Source organism: Mesoplodon densirostris, chromosome 20 (genome assembly GCF_025265405.1).
Source record: "Mesoplodon densirostris isolate mMesDen1 chromosome 20, mMesDen1 primary haplotype, whole genome shotgun sequence".
Lineage (NCBI taxonomy): Eukaryota > Metazoa > Chordata > Mammalia > Artiodactyla > Ziphiidae > Mesoplodon > Mesoplodon densirostris.
In genome coordinates, this window is record NC_082680.1 from 33,284,945 (window position 1) to 33,310,346 (window position 25,402).

General features: G+C 41.7%; 1 protein-coding gene across 1 annotated transcript in view; it reads left to right on the forward strand.

Annotated features, from left to right (window-relative positions):
* The first annotated feature begins 4,603 nt into the window (after positions 1–4,603).
* FNTA (farnesyltransferase, CAAX box, alpha) overlaps positions 4,604–25,402 on the forward strand; it is a 30,063-nt gene continuing 9,264 nt past the window's right edge. Inside the window, exons 1-4 of the mRNA XM_060085924.1 lie at positions 4,604–4,805; positions 6,796–6,881; positions 14,131–14,245; positions 23,914–24,018. Of these exons, the coding sequence (XP_059941907.1) occupies positions 4,630–4,805; positions 6,796–6,881; positions 14,131–14,245; positions 23,914–24,018 (482 nt within the window). The 5' untranslated portion in view covers positions 4,604–4,629. The remainder of the gene's footprint in view (positions 4,806–6,795; positions 6,882–14,130; positions 14,246–23,913; positions 24,019–25,402) is intronic.

The window sequence follows — 25,402 nt, forward strand, 5'->3', positions numbered from 1 at the left end:
GAGCTTTTAAAGTATGCTGATGCCAAACCCTCACCCTCAGCCAATGAAATTAGAATCCCTGAGGCTGGGGCTCAGTCACTGGAGTTTCATTAAAACTGTCCATGTGATTCTAAGATGCAGCCAGGGTTAAGAAGTACTGGACAGAGGAAGGCACCCTTTGACACTGGGGAGGCAGGCATGGGTTTCATGAGTGTCCATCTCCTTACTGTCACCCTTCTCCATGTTCTGTAACCAGTGCGTCAGGCCTGGCTCAGGCTCTCACTTGTGAAGTGGAGAATCAACAATTGCCCTGCTTCTCCACAGGGTTTTTCTGTCTCAAATGAGACAGCATTTGTGTGTCCTTATGGATATTCGTCCAGATCCCATCTGTCCCTCGTCTGGGGTGATGACTTTCTTCTACCCTGTCTTACGGTTTCCCTTCTCTGACTTTCATTTTTCTGATCGTATTTGCACCAAGCATCTGTAGACTGCTTCTCATATCCTCAGGGATTGGTAAGAAGGCAGGAGTGTTGGTGCCCAATTCAAAGCACATCGCAAGGATCTAGAAGACAATGACAGGTTTAGAACATCCATGGGCTGACAGGTATCCAGCTGTCTTGAAGGAGGATCAGCCAGTCTTTTTTTACTCAGATTGTATTCTTATTTGCACTGGTTTGATGGGAGAGCTAATGGAGTGTAGGGTACCTATCTTGAAATAGTGGCAGCACTCATTGATTTTCCTTTCCTACAACTGAAACCTTTAAAGAATATGTTCTGGGACTTCCCTGGTGGCGCAGTGGTTAAGAATCCACCTGCCAATGCAGGGGACACGGGTTCGAGCCCTGGTCCAGGAGGTCCCACATGCCAAAGAGCAACCAAGTCTGTGTGCCACAACTTCTGAGCCTGCGCACTAGAGCCCACAAGCCACAACTACTGAGCCCGCATGCCACAACTACTGAAGCCCGTGTGCCTAGAGCCCGTGTTCCATAACAAGAGAAGCCACTGCAATGAGAAGCCCGTGCACCGCCACAAAGAGTAGCCCCCACTCACCGCAGCTAGAGAAAGCCCATGCACAGCAACAAAGACCCAATGCAGCCAGAAATAAATAATAAATAAGTAAATTCATTTTTTTAAAAAGAATATGTTCTGTGATTTATTAGAGTTTGGAGGGGTTATTAGGTTATTGCGGTTTGGAGAGATACATATCAAAGGATCAGGAAGGACAGAGAAGCTGTATTGTAGCCCAGAAAGATCTATATCCATTCAATACTAACATTTGCCAAATAAATATGACTCTGTTGTTTTTTTTCTTTTAAAGCCACCAGAAATATGTGCATGGATGTAAATCCATAGGGAAAGAACACAGTGAACAACTGAACTCAATCAGGATTGGATGGTCAAAGGGCATTTTAACGGTCTACTCTGATCAAAAGGAACTGTCACCTTGGAGTCATTCTTAACTATTTTTGGGTCTTGCATCCTCCATCCAGTTAAGCTGTCAGCAAATCCTATCAGATTAACCTTCAAAGAACATCCAGAATCCATACACTGCTCATCACCTCCAACTGAACTGATACAGTCCATCGTTTTCCAAACTTGTTGACCACGACCCACGGTAGGAAATACATTTTACAACATGACCTATTGCACCTGAACATATATAAGTTTGAAAAAAAATTCACCAGGGCTTCCCTGGTGGCGCAGTTGTTTAGAGTCCGCCTGCCGATGCCGGGGACACGGGCCCGTGTCCCGGTCCGGGAGGATCCCACATGCCGCGGAGCGGCTGGGCCCGTGAGCCATGGCCGCTGAGCCTGCGCATCCAGAGCCTGTGCTCCGCAACGGGAGAGGCCACAGCAGTGAGGGGCCCGCATACCGCAAAAAAAAAAAAAAAAAAAAAAATTCACCATAAAATACTTTCTTCTTCTAACTTCACTGTGCACTATTTTCTATTCCACTGTATTTCATTTTTTGAAATACTCATCAAACACACCAAAAAATGCTGGTCATGGAATCAGATACTAAGATGGAACCTGGGAAGCAAGATTAGGGACCAACACCCGTGTGGTCAAACTGCAAGGCCTGTGAGGTCTCAGCCTCCCAGTTGGAAGCCCTGTGGCGCCTGTCAGTGGTCCCCGTCAGGCTGCAATGGCTGGGCCCTCATACCTAAGAGGCCCTGTCTCTTAGCAGTCCATTGTGGGCTGTCCTCAGGCCACGCAGGAGGCTGGCTGCTGACTGCACTCCCCAAAGCTGGGCAGCAAGTTCCTCCTTGGAGGAGGACTGGTGGGTCACCTTGTCCACCATAGGACCTACTAAAATGACTTTATGATCGATCAGTGAACTGTGAAGCATAATTTAAACACTTTGACCTTTTGCCCGGACTGCTACAATAGCTTTGCACTCATCTGTTTCCATTCTTGCCTTTCTACTGTGTGTATTTCACACATGGTAGCCAAAATAATCCTTTAAAAATGTAAATCACATGTCCCTCCTTTCCTCAAAACTTTCCACTAATTTCCACTTAAAATCAAATCCCACAAATGTTAATTAGCACATTAAAAGATGCTCAACATCACTAATCATTAGGGAAATGCAAAGTGAAGATACCAGTTCACATTCATTCAGATGGTTATCAAAACAAAACCAGGAAACAAGCATCGGTGAGTATGGGAAGAAACTGGAACCCTTGCATAGATGCTGTGGAAAACAGTTCCCAAAAACCTAAACATAGAATTACCGTATGTCAAGCAATCCCACACTGGGTAAATACCCAAAAGTGAAAGCAGGGTCTCTAACAGGTATTTCATTATTCTCAACAGCCAAAAGGTGAAAACAACCCAAATGTTCATTAATAAATGATTGGATAAACAAAATGTGGCCCATACATACAATGGACTATTATTCAGCCTTAAAAAAGAAGGAAATTCTGACACGTGTTAAAACGTGGATGAACCTGGAGAACATTATGCAAACTGAAATAAGCCAGACACCAAAGGACAAATACTGTATGATTCTACTTCCGTGAGAACCTAGAATAGTCATACTCACAGAGACAGAATGTAGAATAGTGCTTACAAGGGGCCGGGGCGGGGTTGGGGGGGAATGGGGAGTGTTTGATGGGGACGGAGTTTCAGCTGGGAAGATGATAAAGTTCTGGAGATGGATGGTGGCCATGGCTGCACATCAGTGTGAATGTACTTAACATCACCAAACTATACACTTAAAAATGATTAAAAAGATAAGTTTCATGTTATGACTATTTTACCACAATAAAAAAAAAAAATAATCCAAATCCTTACCATGATCCCTGGCTGCTTCTTCAATCTTATCACCCACCAATTCCTTCCCCTCACTCACAGGCCTTCAGCCCTGCTGGAATCCTTGCCGTACCAAGACTGCACCAAGCACACACTTCCTGTTCTCTGACTGGTATGCTTTTTCCTCTCACAGGTCTCTGCTCAAACAGCCCCTGAAAAGCCTTCCTGAAAATCTACTGCTGAAGGTGAAAAATAATTTTCCTTCCACCCTTCTGAGTTCTTTGGTTGAAACCCCAGTAATAAAAGACAGATTAACAAGAGAAAAACAAAAAGAGGTTTATTAACATGTATACCTCGTGTATACCTAGAGAAAATAGAAAAATACCTAGAGATACCCAGAAAAAAATTAGCAACTCCCTGAGGTGGCTTAGAACTCAGGCTTAAATACCACCTTAATAAGGAAAGGGGATGGAAGATGAAGGCCTCTTGGGGTAGAGTAAAAGGTTTTTAGGAAAGATGAACGGGCCCTTAGGAGAACAGTTTGGAGATTTGACAATTTGACAAAACTTGTCAGGGTGTGGCGTCCACTTCCACTCTTGAAACTCCCAGGGAGGGGACTTAACGGCAATTGAGCTTCTTTTGGAGGGTCTGTCTTTAGAAATGTAAGGGAGTTCGGAGAAATCTTCTCCCCACATTTACTGTTTTTCAAGTGCCAACAGCTCAAAATAACCAAAACAGCAAAGCAGCATCTGTGGAGTGGCATGTCCTGTACTCCTACATACATATTTTGGGGCGTATTCTGCTATCCTCCCCTAGAATGCAAAGCCCATGACTGCAGAGAATTTATTTTGTGCCATGAGCAAGCCCGGCATATACTAGGTAGTCAGTGTTAAACGTTTACCTTTCCTATAATGTATACCCATATTCCTTGTATAATTAGAACTTTAATTTCAAAAGACTAAAATCCCGGATTACTGAAATTCTTAGGTATAAACTCAGCATCCAAAAGAAAACAAAAAAAAATGTGTGCAAGGAGCGTAAATGCCCTTGGATGGCTAACGCGGAGCACGGGCGCCAGCTGCTTATCCAGGGCTCCCAAGTTTCTCCCGCCGACACTAACAACTAACAACACTAGCACGTTCCGAAGCACCAGCTACAAGCGCTCGGACAGGCCTGCGGACAGGACGAGTGGGAAACCTGGGGCCCCAGGTGGCGTGATGCAGCCCGAAGTGCGGAACCGCGCCCAACAGGAACGGCCTGGCCAGGGTGCGGGAGCGGGCGCTGGGCACTCCCGCCCGCGTCTCTATGGTAGGAGCGGAAAAACCGGAAGTAGCCGCGAGAGGGGCGGGGCAGGGGCGGGGCCTCCGGCACCTCCTCCGCTGGGAGTCGAGGAGAGATGGCGGCCGCCGACGGCGTCGGGGAGGCTGCGCAGGGCGGGGAGCCAGGTCAGCCGGAGCCGCCGCCGCCCCAGCCGCATCCCCCGCCGCCCCAGCTGCCGCAAGAAGAGGCGGCGGCGTCCCCTATGGACGACGGGTTCCTGAGCCTGGACTCGCCCACCTATGTCCTGTACAGGTAACGCACACGGTATGGTCGCGGCGCGGGAGACCCTCCCCCGCGCGCGGCGCTGCACGGGGCGCGGCTGCGGCAGAAGCTCGCGCGTCCTCGCCGTCCGGCAGCCGGGAGCGGCGGGGTGGGGCCCGCGCTGTCACCGCTCTGGGCGGTGGAGTTTCCGGGCCCCACAGCGCTGGCCTGCTATAGTCCGAATGCCAAAGGGCTTGGGTGCAGTCGGACCGCAAAGAAGGTCCAGATTGGCTCACTTAAGAAACGGGGCTTCCCGTGGTTTGTTCTGCGGAAACGGAGAGAGCTAGCTTAAGATCTCTGGGGACCGGGACGTTTTCATTAGGCGTTTTCTTTCAGTGTTTTTAGCGCCCAGCGTCAGCCAGGCACCGAGTTAGGCTGTAAGGATGAGACTATGAGGATTCAACTCCGTTACGCATCCCCTCGTCGCCTCGCGCTTAGTGCAAGCCATGTGCAGTGTCGGGTACTGCTGTAACTTTCTCGCCTTTCCTCCCCATCTTTGCCACCACCCAGTCCCGTCCCCGTTAGTTCTTTGCTTTCTATTGGTCATGCTGGTTCCCCAGCTGCATTTTGAACCTGCAGAGACGACTGAGAAGTCCTTACTTTTCTCATGTCTTACTTTTTCTTCTATAGTTCTAGGTAAACCCATTAGATGGCTGGTTTGCGTAGGTTGTTTATGAATTGAGTGAAAGCCACTATGCAGATTTCGTTCTTGGAGTTTACAGTGTTGGTGATTTCAGTTGGTTGAGGTGGCCCCGTAGCCCTCAGACCTCCTCTCTGAACTGTGAAATACTCCGCTTCTTCCCTTGACTGTGTCCGATTTCCCTGTGTCTAAAGGACAGCGGTACCATTCTCATGCCACTCCCCATCTAGGTCTCACACCTCGGGTAATTGTTTCCCCTGGATTTCTCCTTGTATAATGGGCACAATTTTAGGATTTGTCTAGATACCACAGAATTTTTGCTGTCAATAGCTGATGAGTACAGAGAACTGAAAAATGGGTAATAGGGAAAGAATGTAAGTAAAAGAGTGGTTAACGAAAATTTGGTCACACTGAGCAGTTTACACAGCAGTGTCTATAGGCACCCAGTGTTGCCACTGTAATTTATTTTAGCATTGATAATGAGTAGTATTCATTGAATACTTACTATATACATTTATTATATGCTACATTTATAACATATAGCATATATATTTAAGCATACAGTAATACTATATAGTACATTTAGTGTATTTCCTGTATAATATTGTATATGCTAACTGTGTGTGTTAGGGTATATATAGTATAATAGTGTATATATAGTATAATACTATGTATTATATGCTTACTATTATGCATATTTTAAGAGCTTAACATATTATCTCACTTAAACCTCCAAGTAGCCTTCTAAGGTTGGTTGGTAATAGTATCATCTCCATTTTATAAATGAAGAAATTGAGGCCCAGAGAGGTTAAGTAACTTCCTCAGGGTCACACAGCTAGTTAAGTGGTAGAGCCAGTGTTCCACAGATTCCAGACTCTACTGACCACCTGGACCACCTTTCAGTGTACAGTAAAATGATAGTGATTACTTTTACTTTTAAATATCACTTCTACTTATTCAGAGTATTCAAATAAAAATTGTTATTCAAATTTTTTTAAACTATTGACTGATTCCAAAGAGCCTTATTAGACCAATGAATTAGATTGATTTCTAATTTAAAACTATTATGTACTTGCTAGAAAAACCTGCTTTTGCATTTATGTAAAAACTTTAAATTTGAAAGCTATTGATTTATTAACTTTAATTGGAAAATTATTCATTTTATTTTTCTTAAAAGTTTAATATGTAAAACAAAGTGGCAACACTTGGTCCTGAAGAATCCAACCATAGTTACATTATTTGTAAGTTAAAGTGTAATTGTTGCCTTTTTAAAAAAACATCAGATTTCTTTTTTTCCTTACAGGCTTGAATATAATCACTGAAAAATATATGTATTTTCAGGGACAGAGCAGAATGGGCTGATATAGATCCAGTGCCGCAGAATGATGGCCCCAATCCAGTGGTCCAGATCATTTATAGTGAAAAATGTAAGTTTATTTTTTATTAGGGAAAGGTCTGTAAGTCAAACTTAGTAGCAAAGTTGAAATTCACAACTATGTGACTAGATAGATGACAGATTTTTGTCTAATAAAGATCTAAATGACTTAAGCTAATCTTGTGGGGTTTTGTAATTTATTTTCATGATTAAAAGTTTCATTTTGTCCAAAGAGTGGACGTATTTTAAGTTTAAATAATGAATGTTACATTATAATACATCGTAACCACTGTGTGATTGTGCTTTTCATTTAGTGTTTAATCTGCACATGAGATACAACAGAAATGATTTACTGTTTTATTTAGAATAAACTTTGGTTGTTGAAACATGAGCATTTTGAAATATATTTTAGCTGTGAAATGTTAGGCACAGCTGGAATATATTACTGATAGTGAGTGGATTATTTTCTTTGACAAAGTATTCTTTCATAATGAATGTGAAATGCTTTGTAAATTGAAGGCCATACAAATGTTAATTGATAGTTGTTCTTCTAGGAAAGGGTAAACAAAATGGAATGCTAGTTTTGTAGTTTTATGTAGTTTTATGTAGTTTTATGTATATATATATTTCTTTCAGTTAAGGCTCTGTTATCCAAGATCATTCCTCTTTTACAAAAAGCGATTATTATTTTTTCTGATTATGAGATAATGTCAAGAATGTAAAGAAAGTGGGCTTCCCTGGTGACACAGTGGTTGAGAGTCCGCCTGCCGATGCAGGAGACACGGGTTCGTGCCCCGGTCCGGGAAGATCCCACATGCCGTGGAGCAGCTGGGCCCGTGAGCCATGGCCGCTGAGCCTGCACATCTGGAGCCTGTGCTCCGCAACAGGAGAGGCCGCAACAGTGAGAGGCCCACGTACTGCAAAAATTAAATTAATTAATTTAAAAAAATATATATATATATCATATTGCAAACCACAAAGGAAAAGAGAGAAATAATGACCCATTGATCAAAAATTGATAAATGATTATATCAGAATTTTAAATTTGTGCAACAGAAGACACCATGAATAAGTTAAAAAGCAAACAGCAGTGTGGGAGAAGATGTATAAACAGAGGATCGATATTCAGAACCTTATAAGGAATTCCTATGAAAGGTTAAAGAAACAGGGAAACTAATCAAAAAATAGACAAAGGGTACGAACTTGTAGTTCATAGAAGAAAAAATTTTGTTAGCCATTAAATAGGGGGAAAATCCATTATCATTAGGAATGAAAGATAATTTTAAACTGTTTTATGATATTAGATATTGAGACATACGAACAGATCCATGCTTTTCAGATGGTAGTTTTCATATGTTTAGCCATTTTAGAAAGCAGTTTTGCATGTATATTTAGTAAAACTAGAAAATGCTCATATCTTACAACTTTGAAGTGCTGCTTCGCATGATACATTCTGGGTTCATTCTGGCTTATGGCATCAGACGACATGTACTAGGAGGCTGAGAGCACAGACTTCAGAGCCAGACCATCTAGTTCAGATTCTAACTGCACCACTTTACTGACTCTGTAACCTTGGACAAGTTATTTAACCTCTCATTATCTCTGTCTCCTCCTGTGTAAAATGAGGACGATAGTAGTAACTACTTTATAGGGTGAGAGAGTTATACACGTGAAATAAGAGAACAGTGGCTGACTTACAGTAAGCACAGTGTGTGATAGCTGTCACAATTCACAGCATTTTTTGAAAGAACAAAATATTGGAAACCAGCTATATATTTGTGTTTTGGAGAATAGATAAATGTATCGTTGTCATACAGTTGTGTGCTATATAACCAATAAGAGGATCTAGATCTGTTATAATAGGGACAGATCGCAGAAACAGTGTTGAGTGGAAAAGAGGCACATAAGTTTTAGACACTTTGAGTATGACAGTATATTAAATTTGTAATTTTTAATTAAAAGGCTTTTAATATCAAAAAATCTAATGAATATAAAATTCTATTTATATAATCCCAAATTTATTGATGACCCTAAATTATATAGGTTCATATAGCCCTAAGACTGAGTATCCTAGTCCCACTTATAGAAATCTGTTCTGCAAAAAAATAGCATTGGCATGTAAATTATGCCAGGCCCACTGTATGGAAAAGTGAAACAAGAATGATGTAGATGTGTATACACAGGCATGGAAGGACATATCACTGAGGGGGAAATGCCAAAATGAAAAGCGGAATGAAAATGTTATGCCAACTTCATTAAAAAACAAGAGCAAGATTACATTTATTTGCTTAGAAAAATGTCTGGAGAGACATATCAAGTGGTAACAGCCATTACCACTGATACAGATCCACTGCACTGGGGAGTAGCACTGGAGTACGGGAAACTTCGTGTACTTTTATATTGTTTGCAGGGTTTACAAAGAGCATGTATTTATTTATTTTCTTTTTTTTTTAATACCCAAAAGAGTTTTATTTTAAACATTTACCAAATTTAACTTGTGCTAACTTCTGATACATAGACATATGTATCTACATAACTGTATATACATGTGTACATAAATACATATGTAATTCACATCTATGGTAATATTTTGAGCTTTACCTATGAAATTAATTTCAGTTTGGGTCAAATATTTCATCTTTTGCAAGAAACCTAACTTGTTCATGAAAATCTTGAATCCATCCGAGGTAAGGACTAGAATCCCGGGTAGGACTGGGATATGGGAGTGGGGTGGTCAGACATGCCACTAGCCCATACAGGGTGTGTTGGTGAAAATTTGAAAAAGGAGCCACATCGTCTGGGCAGACATGGCCATGCACCAATAAACTCGGCTTGGTGAGTAGGGCAGGATTTCAGCTCCCATTCCCTGCCTCAGCTGGATGCCTTGCACTGGGTGCAACCTGCATGTAGGTGGCAGTCCTAGAGGGATGGCTCAGTGGCGGTGCAAGCAGAAGATGGTGATCTGGCCACCCTTGTACAGCTCCATTCCTCGCTAGACTGATTTAATTTGTCTGGAGGAGTTTGGTCGGGTAGGGATCTTTTCTTCTCACCACTTCTGATGATTTAGCTGAAGAAGGAGATCTCCCCGATGGAAGAAGTCCATTTTTCAGGTTCAAGTGTGCAGATGGCCATGCAGCCTCCAAGTGGGCTTTCGTGGTTTAATCTTAGGAAATAGCCCAATGTTGATTCTTGAGTCCTAAAAAAAATATGCTGTTGATCTGGTTGTAGATGAGCTTTGCAATTTCCCTTTTCTCTCAGTGCCTCAGCTCGGCCGCCTCATGCCAGCGGTCGTACGGAGGGGCTGCGTGAGGAGAGAGGAGTGGGCGGGGAGCCACCAGGCTGCTCCCCAGTCCCAAGCGGGCTGGCTGGGGGACCAGGGCCATGCACACCCCCACCCGGATGGCGCAGCCAAGCGGGCGCGTGGTGTTCCGCGCCCTCCAGGCTGACTCCCAGAACATGTATTTCTTTTTAATTAAAAATATTTGGGAGGACTTCCCTGGTGGTGCAGTGGTTAAGAATCCACCTTGCCAATGCAGGGGACATGGGTTCAAGCCCTGATCTGGGAAGATCACACATGCCACGGAGCAACTAAGCCTGTGCGCCACAACTACTGAGCCCGCGCTCTAAAGCCCGCGAGCCACAACTACGGAAGCCCGTGTGCCCTAGGGCCCATGCTCTGCAACAAGAGAAGCCACCGCAGTGAGAAGTCTGCGCACCACAACGAACAATAGGCCCTGCTCACCGCAACTAGAGAAAGCCCACACGCCCCAACAGAGACTCAGTGCAGCCAAAAAAAAATATTTTTTAAAGTAACACATGCTCATTGAAGAAAAATTTGAAGATGTTAACATCAAAAGAAGAGTCTAATCATCGAGAACTAACCACTGTTAACATTTGGTGTATAGCCTTCCACTCCTCGGAAAATATGTTTCCACAGAGTTAGGTTTATACTATGTATGTGTACATGTGTGAATATAAAATAATGTGTTTATACATTGTATATAGAGTTAACATGTTATAAGCATTTTGTTACACATTTTAAAGTATTTGGGAGCTTGGTTCTTAATGACCACATAATATTGCATAGTTTTTTTACCATTTATATTGTTTCTAAATTTTACTCTGGTATAAATTAAATTCAGCATTCTAAAGGTAGTATTTAAGAGTAGATGACCTTTGTATGTTCAGAAGGAGCTATAATTATTCATGCTCTCCTCTGATAATTTCATTTTTGGGGTTGTAGTTTAACGAAACCATATACATACCCATGTGTGCTTGCATGCACACACATAAATACATATGTGTGTATTGTGTATTTAATTTTTTTAATTTTTTAATGAAAAGTCATTGGATGCTTAAAGTAGTGATTTTTATAAAACAAAATTGAAAACCAGTAGTAGCAGAATGGTTAGGCAAATCAGGATAGATTGACATTGTATTCATGCATATTGACCTACTAAAAGTTTGGGAACCCTGTCAGTAACTGGAAAATTATATGCTATAAGAAAAATAGCAGGACTTTCCTGGTGGTCCAGTGATTAAGAATCCATCTTCCGATGCAGGGGATGCAGGTTCGATCCCTGGTCAGGGAACATACCCACGTGCCACGGGGCAACTAAGCCCATGCGGCACAGCTACTGAGCCCGTGCTCCACAACTGCCGAGCCCTTGCACTCTGGAGCCCACACGCCACAACTACTGAGCCCGCACGTTCTGGAGCCTAGGTGCCACAACTAGAGAGCCTGCGCACTGCAACTACTGAGCCCATGCGCTCTGGAGACCACACACCACAGTTAGAGGCTCACGTGCCACAACGAAGAGCCCGTGCACTGCAACAAAAGATCCCGCATGCAGCAGTGAAGATCCCACATGCCGCAACTAAGACCTGACACAGCCAAATACATAATAAATAAATAAAAAATTAAAAAAAATAGCATAGCATGTCCACATAAATTTTTTTTTTTTTTTTTTCGGTATGCGGGCCTCTCACTGTTGTGGCCTCCCCCGTTGCGGAGCACAGGCTCCGGACGCGCAGGCTCCGGACGCGCAGGCTCAGCGGCCATGGCTCACGGGCCCAGCCGCTCCGCGGCATATGGGATCCTCCCAGACCGGGGCGCGAACCCATATCCCCTGCATCGGCAGGCGGACTCTCAACCACTGCACCACCAGGGAGGCCCCACATAAATTTTTAATTGTGGAAAAAGAAGTAATGAGGAGTATTTAACACCTGGATTTTTTTACTAGTCTGTTTAGGACCTTAGTCTGTTCTCTGCGTTAATCTGTGTTGTGGTGTGAAGGCATTTCAGCTGCAGTGAAAGGAGCATTGTGATTAGCAGTGTGTGCTTTGGTGTCAGACTAGATTGGGGTTTAACTTGTGTCTCCAAAGGACACTGGGCCATGTGAACTTGTTAATCTCTCTTAAATCTGTTTCTCTTGTGGAAATGAGAGTAAAATAGGTTAATATTTGTAAAGGTCTATGTTCCTTCAGTTAAGCGATTGGCAAAGATCAGAGGTTTTGATACTCTGTCAGTGAGGATGTGGAAAAAAATCGGTGTATTCATACATTCTTGGAGGGACTATATATTGAACAGACCTTTCCTGAGAGGTTAATGCTCTCACTGCTGACTGTCTGTCAGCATCAACAGTGCACATAACCTTGATCCAGTAATTCCACTTGTAGGAATTCATCCTTCAGATGTACTGAATTTGCACGTGTGTGCAGAAATATACCATGATAGGACAGCGAAAGAATGAAAACAATTTAAACATTCATTTATAGGGGACGAGTTAGGTATAATTAGAGTGCCCATACAACGAAATGCTGTGCAGCTGTTTGAAAAATGTAGTAAACTTTGTCACGGGGAATGTGGTTGAAAATTATGTCATCTCATCTTGTTCCTCAAACTCGTATGTTCATAAATAAACATATATTTTTAACTAAACGAATAGCTGCTGCTCTGCACCTTACGTTTTTCACTCAACAGCCTGTCTTAGCAGCTGTTCCATTTCAGTACACAACAGAACAGTCTCGTTACTAATAGCTGCATAGGATTTTGTTGTATGGGTGTACCATGATGGACTTAACCCGTTCTTTACTCATGGAAATTTCAGTTGTTTCCAGTCTTCATTTCTTTATTTCTTATGTAAATTTCCTTGGATGCTTTGGGCACATACAAGAGTATGTTTGTAAGAAAACTTACTGGAACTGGAATTCTTAGGGCAATGAGTAGTCAGTTATTTATTTATTTATTTATTTATTTATTTATTAAAGAAACACTTTATTTTTGGCTGCATTGAGTCTTTGTTGCTGCGCGTGGGCTTTCTCTAGTTGTGGCAAGCGGGGGCTACTCTTCGTTGCGGTTCGCGGGCTTCCCATTGCAGTGGCTTCTCATGGTGTAGCACGGGCTCTAGGCCTGTGGGCTTCAGTAAGTTGTGGCTCACGGGCTCAGTAGTTGTTGCTCGCGGGCTCTAGGCGTGCAGGCTTCAGTAGTGGCACGTGGGCTCTAGAGCTCAGGCTCAGTAGTTGTGGCGCACAGGCTTAATTGCTCCGCGGCATGTGGGATCTTCCCAGACCAGGGCTCAAACCTGTGTCCCCTGCATTGGCAGGTGGATTCTTAACCACTGCACCACCAGAGAAGTCCCCAGTTTTAAATTTTTAATAGATATTGCCAAGTGGTTTTCCATAGAGATATTTACTAGTTTATACGACCTTGAGTAATGTATGAGTGAAAAAAGCAAGGCCCAGGACATTAGAGTGGGATGTGATCTCATTTGTATTAAAAAAAAAAAAAAAAAAAAGGGAGGATGGAATTAGAACATATACTTCTATGTGCATAGGATATATTTGGAAGGATACACTAGAATCACTCCACAGTTGCTTCTGGGGAGAAGGACTGGGAATTTAGTGGAATGGAAACTTAACATAAACCTTTTTGTACTGTTTGAGTTTTCTATCATTGTGTATATTACTTTTTCAGTTAAAAAAAAACTGATCAAAATAAAATGTGAGAAAAACAGCTAAGTGAATATAGTTGGATATATGCACTCTTAATTTTTCTTTAATGCATAAGGTCTCTGGGGGATCTGGAGTCTGGCATCAACCCCTGTATATGCATCCTGGCTGTGACACAAGTTTTGAGGGTGGTAGTCATAGTCATTGGATTTTCTTTCTTTTGCTTATTGTTATAAATCGTATACGTACAATAAAGTATCTCCCTCACAGAGTAAAACAACACTTTGTACTATAGTGGTTGTTTTAAACAAGAAAGACCATCCTAATGCAGTTGTGTCCTCTGTTTCTAGTTCAGGATGTTTATGATTATTTCCGGGCTGTCCTGCAGCGTGACGAGAGAAGTGAACGAGCTTTTAAACTAACCAGAGATGCTATCGAGTTAAATGCAGCCAATTACACAGTGTGGTAAGTAAGACACATTGTTAATATTCCCTGTCTGAATGTCGCAGGTTTTAGTTCGGATGACTTCTTTCTTAACGTTAATTTTTATCAAAATAACAATTCACATGTGAGCTTAAAAGTCAGAGGCTGAATGAAAAATAGCAATCTCTGCTCTATTCCTTCTCACTACAGAGTCCCACTCCCCGGAGGCAACAATTCCTAGGTGTTTTTTCTTAAAATCACCTCTATATTCTAAATCATATGCTTGATTATTTGTGATTTTTTCATTTTAGACATTACTCCTTCTATGGAAAATAGAGTTCAGTCTCCTATACTGTCTCCATCACAGTAATCAGTTCACGGTTCATGCGGACCCACATTTCATCATATATTTACATTTCCTTTAACAGATTGGCTTTTTTATTTAGTTTTGTTCTCTTTTTACCAGCAAGTTAACTGTCTCCCAGACTCTCTGCTCATGTAGAATGTCTCGTTACTGTTGAGCACAGCAGGTAACCCTTCAGTTCCTTCCTTTCTTCTCCAAGGACTTGGGCACCGGGTGTCTGGTCCATAGCTCTTTCCTGTGTTGGGTCCCTGTTTCCTAGATCCCACATCTTTCTCTTTCCTGCTTTACTCTCATTTTATAGACCAGATCCTTGAATAGAAGAAAACTCTTAGAAGGCTGTGATGGAAATTGTTACTGAGGTTTCATAAATTTAAAAGTGTCTTCAGTCTCTTCGAGCTTTAGTGATAGAATTCTAGATTGGAAATCAGTCTCCGTTAGATTTTTAAAACTGTTTTTCTGTTTCTTTCAGCCTCTATTGAGAAGATTCCCATTCCTTCGTTTTAACCTTTTCTTTAGCTTTGGGAATTTTTTTTTTTATGTTCTTTTGATAATGTCTTCTCTCTTTCCTCTGTTGACTGTCTCTGGAATGCCTTTTAGTTGCATGTTGTACTTCTGAGGTTGTCTTTTCTTACTCTCATCCGTTTTTATTTACTTTTGAGATTTCTTCAACTTTATCTTCTAACTCTTCTATCTGCACTCATTTTTTTTTTTTTTTTTTTTTCTTTTTGCGGTATGCGGGCCTCTCACTGTTGTGGCCTCTCCCGTTGCGGAGCACAGGCTCCGGATGCGCAGGCCCAGCGGCCATGGCTCACGGGCCCAGCCGCTCCGCGGCATATGGGATCCTCCCAGACCGGGGCACGAACCCGTATCCCCTGCATCGGCAGGCGGACTCTCAACCACTGCGCCACCAGGGAGGCCCATGCACTCATTTTTAATTTACAAGAGCTCTTTTTATCTTCTCTGAGTATTCTTTTTTAATAGCATCTTGTTTATTTCACGGATGGGATATGTTTTCATTTTTTCTATTTGTTTTGCTCTCTTTAATGTAAACATTTTTCTCAAATGAATGGTAATTCTTGGCTCTCCTTTCATACTTACAGTGGAAGCAGGAAAAACCTGATTTGGCATCTCTGCATGTTGCAGGACTTGTCACCTAGAGGGCTTTACCATGAAGCTAGTGTGGAGGCATGGCTGTTTTGTTTGACGTCTTCATATGTCAGTATTTCCGGGTCTTTTCTCTTGACTACTTTGTTTCTCTGAAGAAGAGCTGTCTGAGGAGTACATTTGGCTGCCACAGTTCTGGGGGTCAATTCTGGCAGGGGAAGACAGGGGTGGGGGCCATCTCAGTTATTCAGTGTATCAGCATTTTAAATTTCCATGTTTCCAGCCTTTACCTCACCCTGCCTTCTGCTGTGTCTGGTATTTCTTTCTGCTTTGGATTTTTCCAGAAAATAAAGCCACTTGTCTGCTGCCCAGGCTTTTTAGGAAAACCCTAGTCCTCCTTCTCCTGCGTGTTTTCTTTACTTTCACAAAACACACTTCACTTCTGGCGCTTCTAGTCACCGAATGTGTGTGGGATTTTTCCCCTACCAAGCAGTTCCCTGTGACACCACCTGGGTGTCCTACAGTTTAACTCAATTCTAACACTGTCTACCTGCAGGTAACGTCAGACCCCACGGGTTAAGGGCTTGGTCCCACAAGCCTGCCCCACCCCAATGCCAGTCGCACATCCTGTGCTTCTGACTGGTGGGCCATAAATCAGAGGTTCCACGATCCCCTTCTTGGGTTCAACTGATTTGCTAGAGCAGCTCACAGAACTCAGGGAAACACTTATGTTTACCAGTTTATTAAATGATATGATAAAACACACAGATGCGCAGCCAGATGAAAAGGTGCATAGGGTGACATCTGGGAGGGTCCCAAGCACTGGAGCTTCCGTTCCTGTGGGGTTGAGGTGCATCGCCCTCCTGGTACATGGATGTGTTCACCCACCTGGAAGCTCTCCAAATCCCCTACTGTTGGGATTTAATGGTGGCTTCCTCGCATGGACATGATCGATTATTAACTCCATTTCCAGCCCTTCTCCCCTGTCTGGAAGATGGGAGGTGGAGCTGAACATTCCAAGTTTCTAATCAAGGCTTGGTCTTTCTGGTGACCATGAGCCATCCAGGAGCCCAACCAGAATCACCTCAGTAGAAGAGATACCCGAGTGCTCTTATCACTCAGGAATTTACAACGGTTTTAGGAGCTCTGTGTGAGGAAAAAAAAAAAAAGAGACAGACACACACACACACACACACACCCAGGTTGGGAGATGTCACCTCTCTGCTCAGGGTTGGGGGAAGGATCTTGGCTGCTGAGGACTCTTTCTACATTTTAAAATGTTTTCAGCCCCACCCTTGACTTCCAGTTTTGGAAATACCTGATACATCTCACTTCTGAACCTTTCTTCCTCACTTGACAGGTGTTTAGCACTTTCTGGTTTTCTAAGTCAGTCAAAACGATCAGCTTACCATTTTCCATCATTTTGTTGACTCCTTCCAATTGCTGTGGTATCCCCTCATCCTTGTGGATTTATACCCTTTTTATTTCTTTACTGTCATTTTAGTAGGATTATCTAGAGCTGTTAGTGTGATCTTCCATCACTTTATGTCTCTAATATGCACATTTTTAGCTTGTAAGAAATTCCTGACTGTACACAGATCAGAGCAACTTAGAATGCATTTAAAATTTCCTAAGTTTATTTGCTGTTTTCTTAAAAACAGTATACCTGAACTTACCCATATGAACCAGGCTGCCTGTATGTGTATGTGCTCTGTGAAGCCTCATTTTCTTTAAGCTAATTATAATAGAGAAATACTATCATTTCCTCTATTTAGCATTTCATTTTAAGAGATAACTTTTAAAGTAGTTTTTTTGGGGGGCGGAGTCAAGATGGCGGTGTGGGAAGACACAAGAGTTGGTGTCTCCCCACAACTAGGGTGCTTGACAGACACTGGTGGGGGACCTCGAAGCCCAAGGAGACGGGAGGAAACCCCAAGTGAACCGGTAGGACATGGGGGGACTGAGCAGGGAGGAGAAGTGGAGGCCAGACAGGACCGGCGCCCCTGAGGGGTGGCTTAGAGGGGAGGGGTTCCTATGCCTGGAGGGACCCTCGGGGGCTCGGATCGGAGTGGGGAGAGTGCCCAGCATTTGCCCTACTCGCTGGAGCCTGGGAAGCCTGCTGGGCTCCCAGGCCGGGTGCCCTGCCCTCCAAAGCCCCGTCCAGGATGCGTGGGTCCTGGAGGCATGGGAGGGAGGCCAGGGGAGAGGAGGAGAGGCAGCAGGAGGGGCCCTCCAGGACGGGAGGAGCAGAAGAGGAGCAGAGGGCGTTTGCCCTGCCCACTTGGGCCCAGGAAGCCAGCTGGGCTCCCAGGCCGGGTCCCCCATCCTCTACCAGAGGCAGACCTGGGCCCCTTCTGCTCTATTGAGCCTAAGCCCCACCCCCCCACACACACACCCCAGGGCCTTTTCCAGCCATGTGAGTCCTAAGCATAGACCCCGCCCACTACCCAAACCTCGCCCTTGCTTAGGCCCCGCCCTCCACAGCCAAGACCTTTTCTACCTTTTTTTTTTTTTCCTTCTGCTCTTGTTTTTTTTTTTTCCCTTCTGCTCTTGTTTACTATTGTGATTCTGTTTTACCTTACGGTTGTTTCATGTATATTTTTATTTTTATATTCTTTCTAACATATCTGTTAGTTTCCTAGTCTAATTTTATTTTTTACTCTTTCTTCTTCTTCTTCTTCTTATTTTTTTTTTTTTGCTGCTCTGTGCAGCTTGCAAAATCTTGGCACATGAGCCAGGGGTAGGACCGAAGCTCCTGCGGTAGGAGTTCCGAGTCTGAACCACTGGACTAACAGAGCACCTCAGACCCCAGGGAATATTCATCGCAGTGAGGTCTCCCAGAGGTCCTCATCTCGGCACCAAGACCCAGCCCTACCCAACAGCCAACAAACTCCAGTGTTGGACGCCTCAGGCCAAACAACAAGTAAGACAGGAACACAATCCCACCCATCCAAAAAAAAAAAAAATGAGACTGCAAAATATATGTCACAGATGAAGGGGCAAGGTAAAAACATACAAGACCAAATAAATGAAGAGAAAATGGGCAATCTACCTGAAAAAGAATTCACAGTAATGATAGTAAAGATGATTCAGACTCTCGGAAATAAAATGGAGGCACTGATTGAGAAAATACAAGAAATGTTTAACAAAGATCTAGAAAAACTAAAGAACAAACAGAGATGAACAACACAACTGAAATGAAAAATACACTAGAAGGAATCAATAACAGAGTAACTGTGGCAGAAGAACGAATAAGTGAGCTGGAAGATAAAATGGTCGAAATAACTGCCGAGGAACAGAATAAAGAAAAAAGAATGAAAAGAATAGAAGACAATCTCAGATAGCTCTGGGACAACACTAAACGCACCAACATTCAAATTATAGGGGTCCCAGAAGAAGAAGAGAAAAAGAAGGGGTCTGAGAAAATATTTGAAGAGATTATAGTGGAAAACTTCCCTAACGTGGGAAAGGAAAGTCACCTAAGTCCAGGAAGCACAGAGAGTCCCATACAGGATAAACCCTAGGAGAAACACACCAAGACATACTAAAACTAACCAAAATTAAATACAAAGAAAAAATATTAAAAGCAGCAAGGGAAAAACAAAAAATAACATACAATGGAATCCCCAAAACGTTAACAGCTTTTTTTTCAGCACAGACTCTGCAAGCCAGAAGGGAGTGGCAAGGTATACTTGAAGTAATGAAAGACAAAAACCTACAACCAAGACTGGTCTGCCCAGCAATGATCTTATTCAGGTTTGATGGAGAAATTAAAAGCTTTTCAGACAAGCAAAAGCTAAGAGAATTCAGCACCACTAAACCAGCTTTACAATAAATGCTAAAGAAACTTATCTAGGCGGGAAACACAAGAGAAGAAAAAGACCTACAAAAACAAACCCAAAACAATTAAGAAAATGGTAATAGGAATATACATATCGATAATAACCTTGAATGTAAATGGATTAAATGCCCCAACCAAAAGACACAGACTGGCTGAATAGATACAAAAACAAGATCCATATATATGCTGTCTACAAGAGATGCACTTCAGATGTAGGGACACATACAGGCGGAAAGTGAGGGAATGGAAAAACATACTGCATGCAAATGGAAATCAAAAGAAAGCTGCAGTAACAATACTCGTATCAGATAAAATAGACTTGAAAATAAAGACTGTTACAAGAGATAAGGAAGGACACTACATGATGATCAAGGGGTCAATCCAAGAAGAAGATATAACAATTATAAATGTTTATGCACCCAACATAGGAGCACCTCAATACATAAGGCAAATGCTAACAACCAGGAAAGGAGAAATCGACAGTAACACAATAATAGTAGGGGACTTTAACAACCCACTTACCCAATGGACAGATCATCCAAACAGAAAATAAACACAAGCTTTAAATGACACAATAGACCAGATAGATTTAATTGATATTTATAGAACATTCCACCCAAAAGTGGCAGAATACACTTTTTTTCAGGTGCACACAGAACATTCTCCAGGATAGGTCACATCATGGGTCACAAATCAAGCCTCGGAAAATTTAAGAAAATTGAAATCATATCAAGCATATTTTCTGACCACAATGCTATGAGATTGGAAATCAGTTATAGGAAAAAGACTAAAAAACACAAATACATGGAGGCTAAACAGTGCACTACTAAATAACAAAGAGATCACTGAAGAAATCAAAGAAGAAATAAAAAAATACATAGAAACAAATGACAACAGAAACACAACCGAAAATCTATGGGATGCAGCAAAAACAGTTCTAAGAGGGAAGTTTATAGCAATTCAATCTCACCTCAAGAAACAAGAAAAGTCTCAAACAATCTAACCCTACACCTAAAGGAAGTAGAGAAAGAAGAACAAAGAAAACCCAAAGTCAGTAGAAGGAAAGAAATCATAAATATCAGAGCAGAAATAAATGAAATAGGACGAAGAAAACAATAGCAAAGATCAATAAAACTAAAAGCTAGTTCTTTGAGAAAATAAACAAAATTGATAAACCTTTAGCCAGACTCATCAAAAAAAAAAGGGAGGGTATGCAAATCAATAAAATTAGAAATGAAGAAGAAGAAATCACAACTGACACCACAGAAATACAAAGGATTATAAGAGACTACTACAAACAACTATATGCCAGAAAAATGGACAACCATGAAGAAATGGACAAATTCTTGGAAAGGTACAATTTTCCAAGACAGAACTAGGAAGAATTAGAAAATATAAACAGACCTATCATAAGTAATGAAATTCAAACTAATTAAAAGTCTTCCAACAAACAAAAGTCCAGGGCCAGATGGCTTCACAGGTGAATTCTATCAAACATTTAGAGAAGAGCTAACACCCATCCTTCTCAAACTCTTCCAAAAAATTACAGAGGGAGGAACACTCGCAAATTCATTCTACGAAGCCACCATCACCCTGATACGAAAACCAGAAAAAGATATCACACAAAAAATTATAGACCAATATCACTGATGAACATAGCTACAAAGATCCTCAACAAAATACTTAACAAACAGGATCCAACAACATATTAAAAGGATCATACACCATGATCTAGTGGGGTTTATCCCAGGGATGCAAGGATTCTTCAGTATATGCAAATCAATCAATGTGATACACCATATTAACAAATTACAGAATAAAAAGCATATGATCATCTCAATCGATGCAGAAAAAGCTTTTGACAAAATTCAACACCCATTTATAAAAACTCTCCAGAAAATGGGCAAACCCATTTTCTGGAAATAATCCCATTTACCATTGCAACAAAAAGAATAAAATACCTAGGAATAAACCTACCTAAGGGGGCAAAATACTTCTACTCAGAAAACTATAAAGCACTGATGAAAGAAATCAAAGATGATGTAAACAGATGGAGAAATATGCCATGTTCTTGGATTGGAAGAATCAATATTGTGAAAATGGCTATACTACCCAAGGCAATCTACAGATTCAGTGCAATCCCTATCAAACTATCAATGTCATTCTTCAGAGAATTAGTGCAAAAATTTTTACAATTTGTATGGAAACACAAAAGACCCGGAATAGCCGAAGCAATCTTGAGAAAGAAAATCAGAGCTGTAAGAATCAGGCTCCCCGACTTCAAACTATACTACAAAGCTAGAGTAATCAAGACAATATGGTACTGGCACAAAAACAGAAATATAGGTCAGTGGAACAGGATAGAAAGCCCAGAGATAAACCCATGCACTTGTAGTCAACCTAATCTATGACAAAGGAGGCAAGAACATACAATGAAGAAAAGACAGCCTCTTCAATAAGTGGTGCTGTGAAAACTGGACAGCTATATGTAAAAGAATGAAATCAGAACACTCCCTAACACCAAACACAAAAATAAACTCAAAATGGATTAAAGACCTAAATGTAAGACCAGACACTATAAAACTCTTAGAGGAAAACATAGGAAAAACACTCTTTGACATAAAACACAGCAAGATCTTTTTTGTCCCACCCCCTAGAGTAATGAAGATAAAAATAAACAAATGGGACCTAATTAAAGTTAAAAGCTTTTGCACAGCAAAGGAAATCTAATCAAGATGAAAAGACAACCCTCAGAATGGGAGAAAATATTTGCAAGTGAAACAATGAACAAAGGATTAATCTACAAAATATCAAACAGCTCATGGAGCTCAATATCGAAAAACAAACAACCCAATTAAAAACTGCGTGGAAGACTTAAATAGACATTTCACCAAAGAAGACATACAGATGGCCAAGAGGCATATGAAAAGATGCTTAACATCACTAATTATTAGCAAAGTGCAAATCAAAACTACAGTGAGGTATCACCTCACACCAGTCAGAATGGCTATTAACAAAAAATCTAGAAACAGTAAATGCTGGAAAGGGTGTGGTGAAAGGGAATCCTCTTGCACTGTTGGTGGGAAGGTAAATTGATACAACCACTATGGAGAACAGTATAGAAGTTCCTTAAAAAACTAAAAATAGAACTACCATATGATCCAGCAATCCCACTATTGGGCATATACCCTGAGAAAACCATTATTCAGAAAGAGACATGTAACACAGTGTTCATTGCAGCACTATTTAGAATAGCCAGGACATGGAAGCAACCTAAATGTTCATCAACAGATGAATGGATAAAGATGTGGCACATATATACAATGGAATAGTACTCAGCCATAAAAAGAAACGAAATTAAGTTATTTGTAGTGAGGTGGATGGATCTAGAGTCTGTCATACAAAGTGAAGTAAGTCAAAGAGAAAAACAAATACCGTATGCTAATACATATATATGGAATAAAAAAAATGGTACTGCTGAACCTAGTGGCAGGGCAGGAATAAAATCGTAAACATAGAAATGGACTTGAGGACACGGGGTGGTCGGGAAACTGGGGCAAAGTGAGAGTAGCATCGACATGTACACTACCAAATGTAAAATAGATAGCTAGTGGGAAGCAGCCGCATAGCACAGGGAGATCAGCTTGGTGCTTTGTGACCACCTAGAGGGGTGGGATGGGGAGGGTGGGAGGGAGGCTCACGAAGGAGGGGATATAAGGATATATGTATACATATGGCTGATTCGCTTTGTTATACTGCAGAAACGAACACAGTATTGTGAAGCAATTATGCTCCAATAAAGATGTATTAAAAATTATTTTTAAGTTTTTTGTCTCATTATGTATTGAGTTGGAATATTTTGAAATTTTGAAGTAAAAATAGACTAGAACTAATCATGTCTTTAGGGAAAAGGTTTTTTAATGATTTGACTTCACCTGTGAAGAAATTAAAGAGAAACTTGTTTCATTTATAAGTAGCATTTTTATGGTGGTTCTAAAAGTAAAATATATGATAATGTTTGTAATGAAATTAATTTATTATATGAGTAATGTATCTAAATGAACAGGTTATACCATATGGGGAAAGAGATGTTTTTGATTCTTGTGTAATAGAACACTAGTAACCAGAGTATTACCTGGAAATAATCATTTGTTGGTTGTCTTTTCTTCTGTCTCACATTTGCTGCCTTTCACTATTTTGCTTCAAAATGCTTGATTCTTCCATTTATCAGATAGTTGTATGAGTTTGGACAACCACAAGCAGTTAAGTTGCTAAATGATTGGTTATATAGAATACCTACCAAAAATGTGTCTATGTTGCTGTCTTGTGACCTCATTTGATACTGTGGCTGGGCAATTTATGTGGAGTAATGAGACTTTGGATGCTTGATGTTTGCTGTAGGCATTTTCGGAGAGTTCTCTTAAAGTCACTCCAAAAGGATCTACATGAGGAAATGAACTACATCACGGCAATAATTGAGGAACAGCCCAAAAACTATCAAGTTTGGTAAGATGAAAATAGGAAGGAAATAAGTCACTATGCTAATAGTACCTGCCAATGGGTGACAAAGCCATAGGGAATTGTTTGTTTCTTTATAATTACAGTGCTTGCATTGGAGCTAATGTCACCAGTCTTAACAGTGTTGTTGGGAGTAACTGAGGTAACTTTATGTTTAGTGCTTGAAGTGGTGCTTGACCCATAGTTAACACTCAAATGTTTGCTGCCGTAATTATTTCAGACTTCGATATTAGCACGTGATAGTACTAGAGTCAAGAAAATATGAGTGAAAAATCTGAAAAAATGTTTCTATTCAGTGTGTTATAAAATGACTCTCTGGTGTTTCATCTTTTATTCATTTGTTTATTAAAAATTTTTTATTGGGCTTCCCTGGTGGCGCAGTGGTTGAGAGTCCGCCTGCCGATGCAGGGGACACAGGTTTGTACCCTGGTCCGGGAAGATCCCACATGCCACGGAGCGGCTGGGCCCGTGAGCCATGGCTGCTGAGCCTGCGCGTCTGGAGCCTGTGGTCCACAACGGGAGAGGCCACAACAGTGAGAGGCCCACGAACCCCCCCCAAAAAAATTTTTATTGATGTTGGGGGTACAAAGATGAATGAGACACCTTCTAAAGGGAAAAAGCAAATAATAAAACCAGTCATTTTACAGAGCAGTGTGAAGAATATAATGGTAGGGTTTTTTACAGTGTGTATTTGTTCTAAAAATTAAGCCCCTAACTTAGCTTAGACAAGAGGATGGGGGAGCAGGACAAGGTGGGGGAAAAGAGAACTTATGGAACAGGAGGACAGAGAACAAATAGGAAAGAAAGAAAGAGTCCGGACAGTGCCCAGCATTCAGTGAGCCCCCCATGAATGGTAGAGACTGTGGTGATGGAGGTGGCGGTCAAGGAGGAGGAGGAGGAGGAGACGAGGTGGCGTTGCCGTGGTCGTGGTGAAGGAGAAGCAGCAGTGTGGTGTCCGTCAAGAGCTGTCTCCACTTCTGTGCCACTGACTGCCTGCTCTTCATGCAGGGCTTGCCTCCATTTGATGTTTGATGTTTTTCCAGTGTAATGACTGGCACACACACCACCCTGTCTTTATGCCTGAGATTTAAGGATGATTTCTGAGAAGAAAGACTGCTGAGGCAAAGAGAATATTCTGGGGAGAAGAGACATGAAAGAGCTTGGTGCACTCCGGGAACTGCATGTAATTCATGTGATTAGAGTACATTTGGGGGCCCTAGGACGAGATCATAAAGGGCCTTATGAACATTGGTAAGGGTTTGGGGATTGATCTTAGCTACAGTGGAGAGCTCCTGACATTTTAATTAAGGAAGTAGTATGATTAGATTTGCGTCTTAGGAGCTTTACCCTGACAGCAGGGTGGAGGATAGCG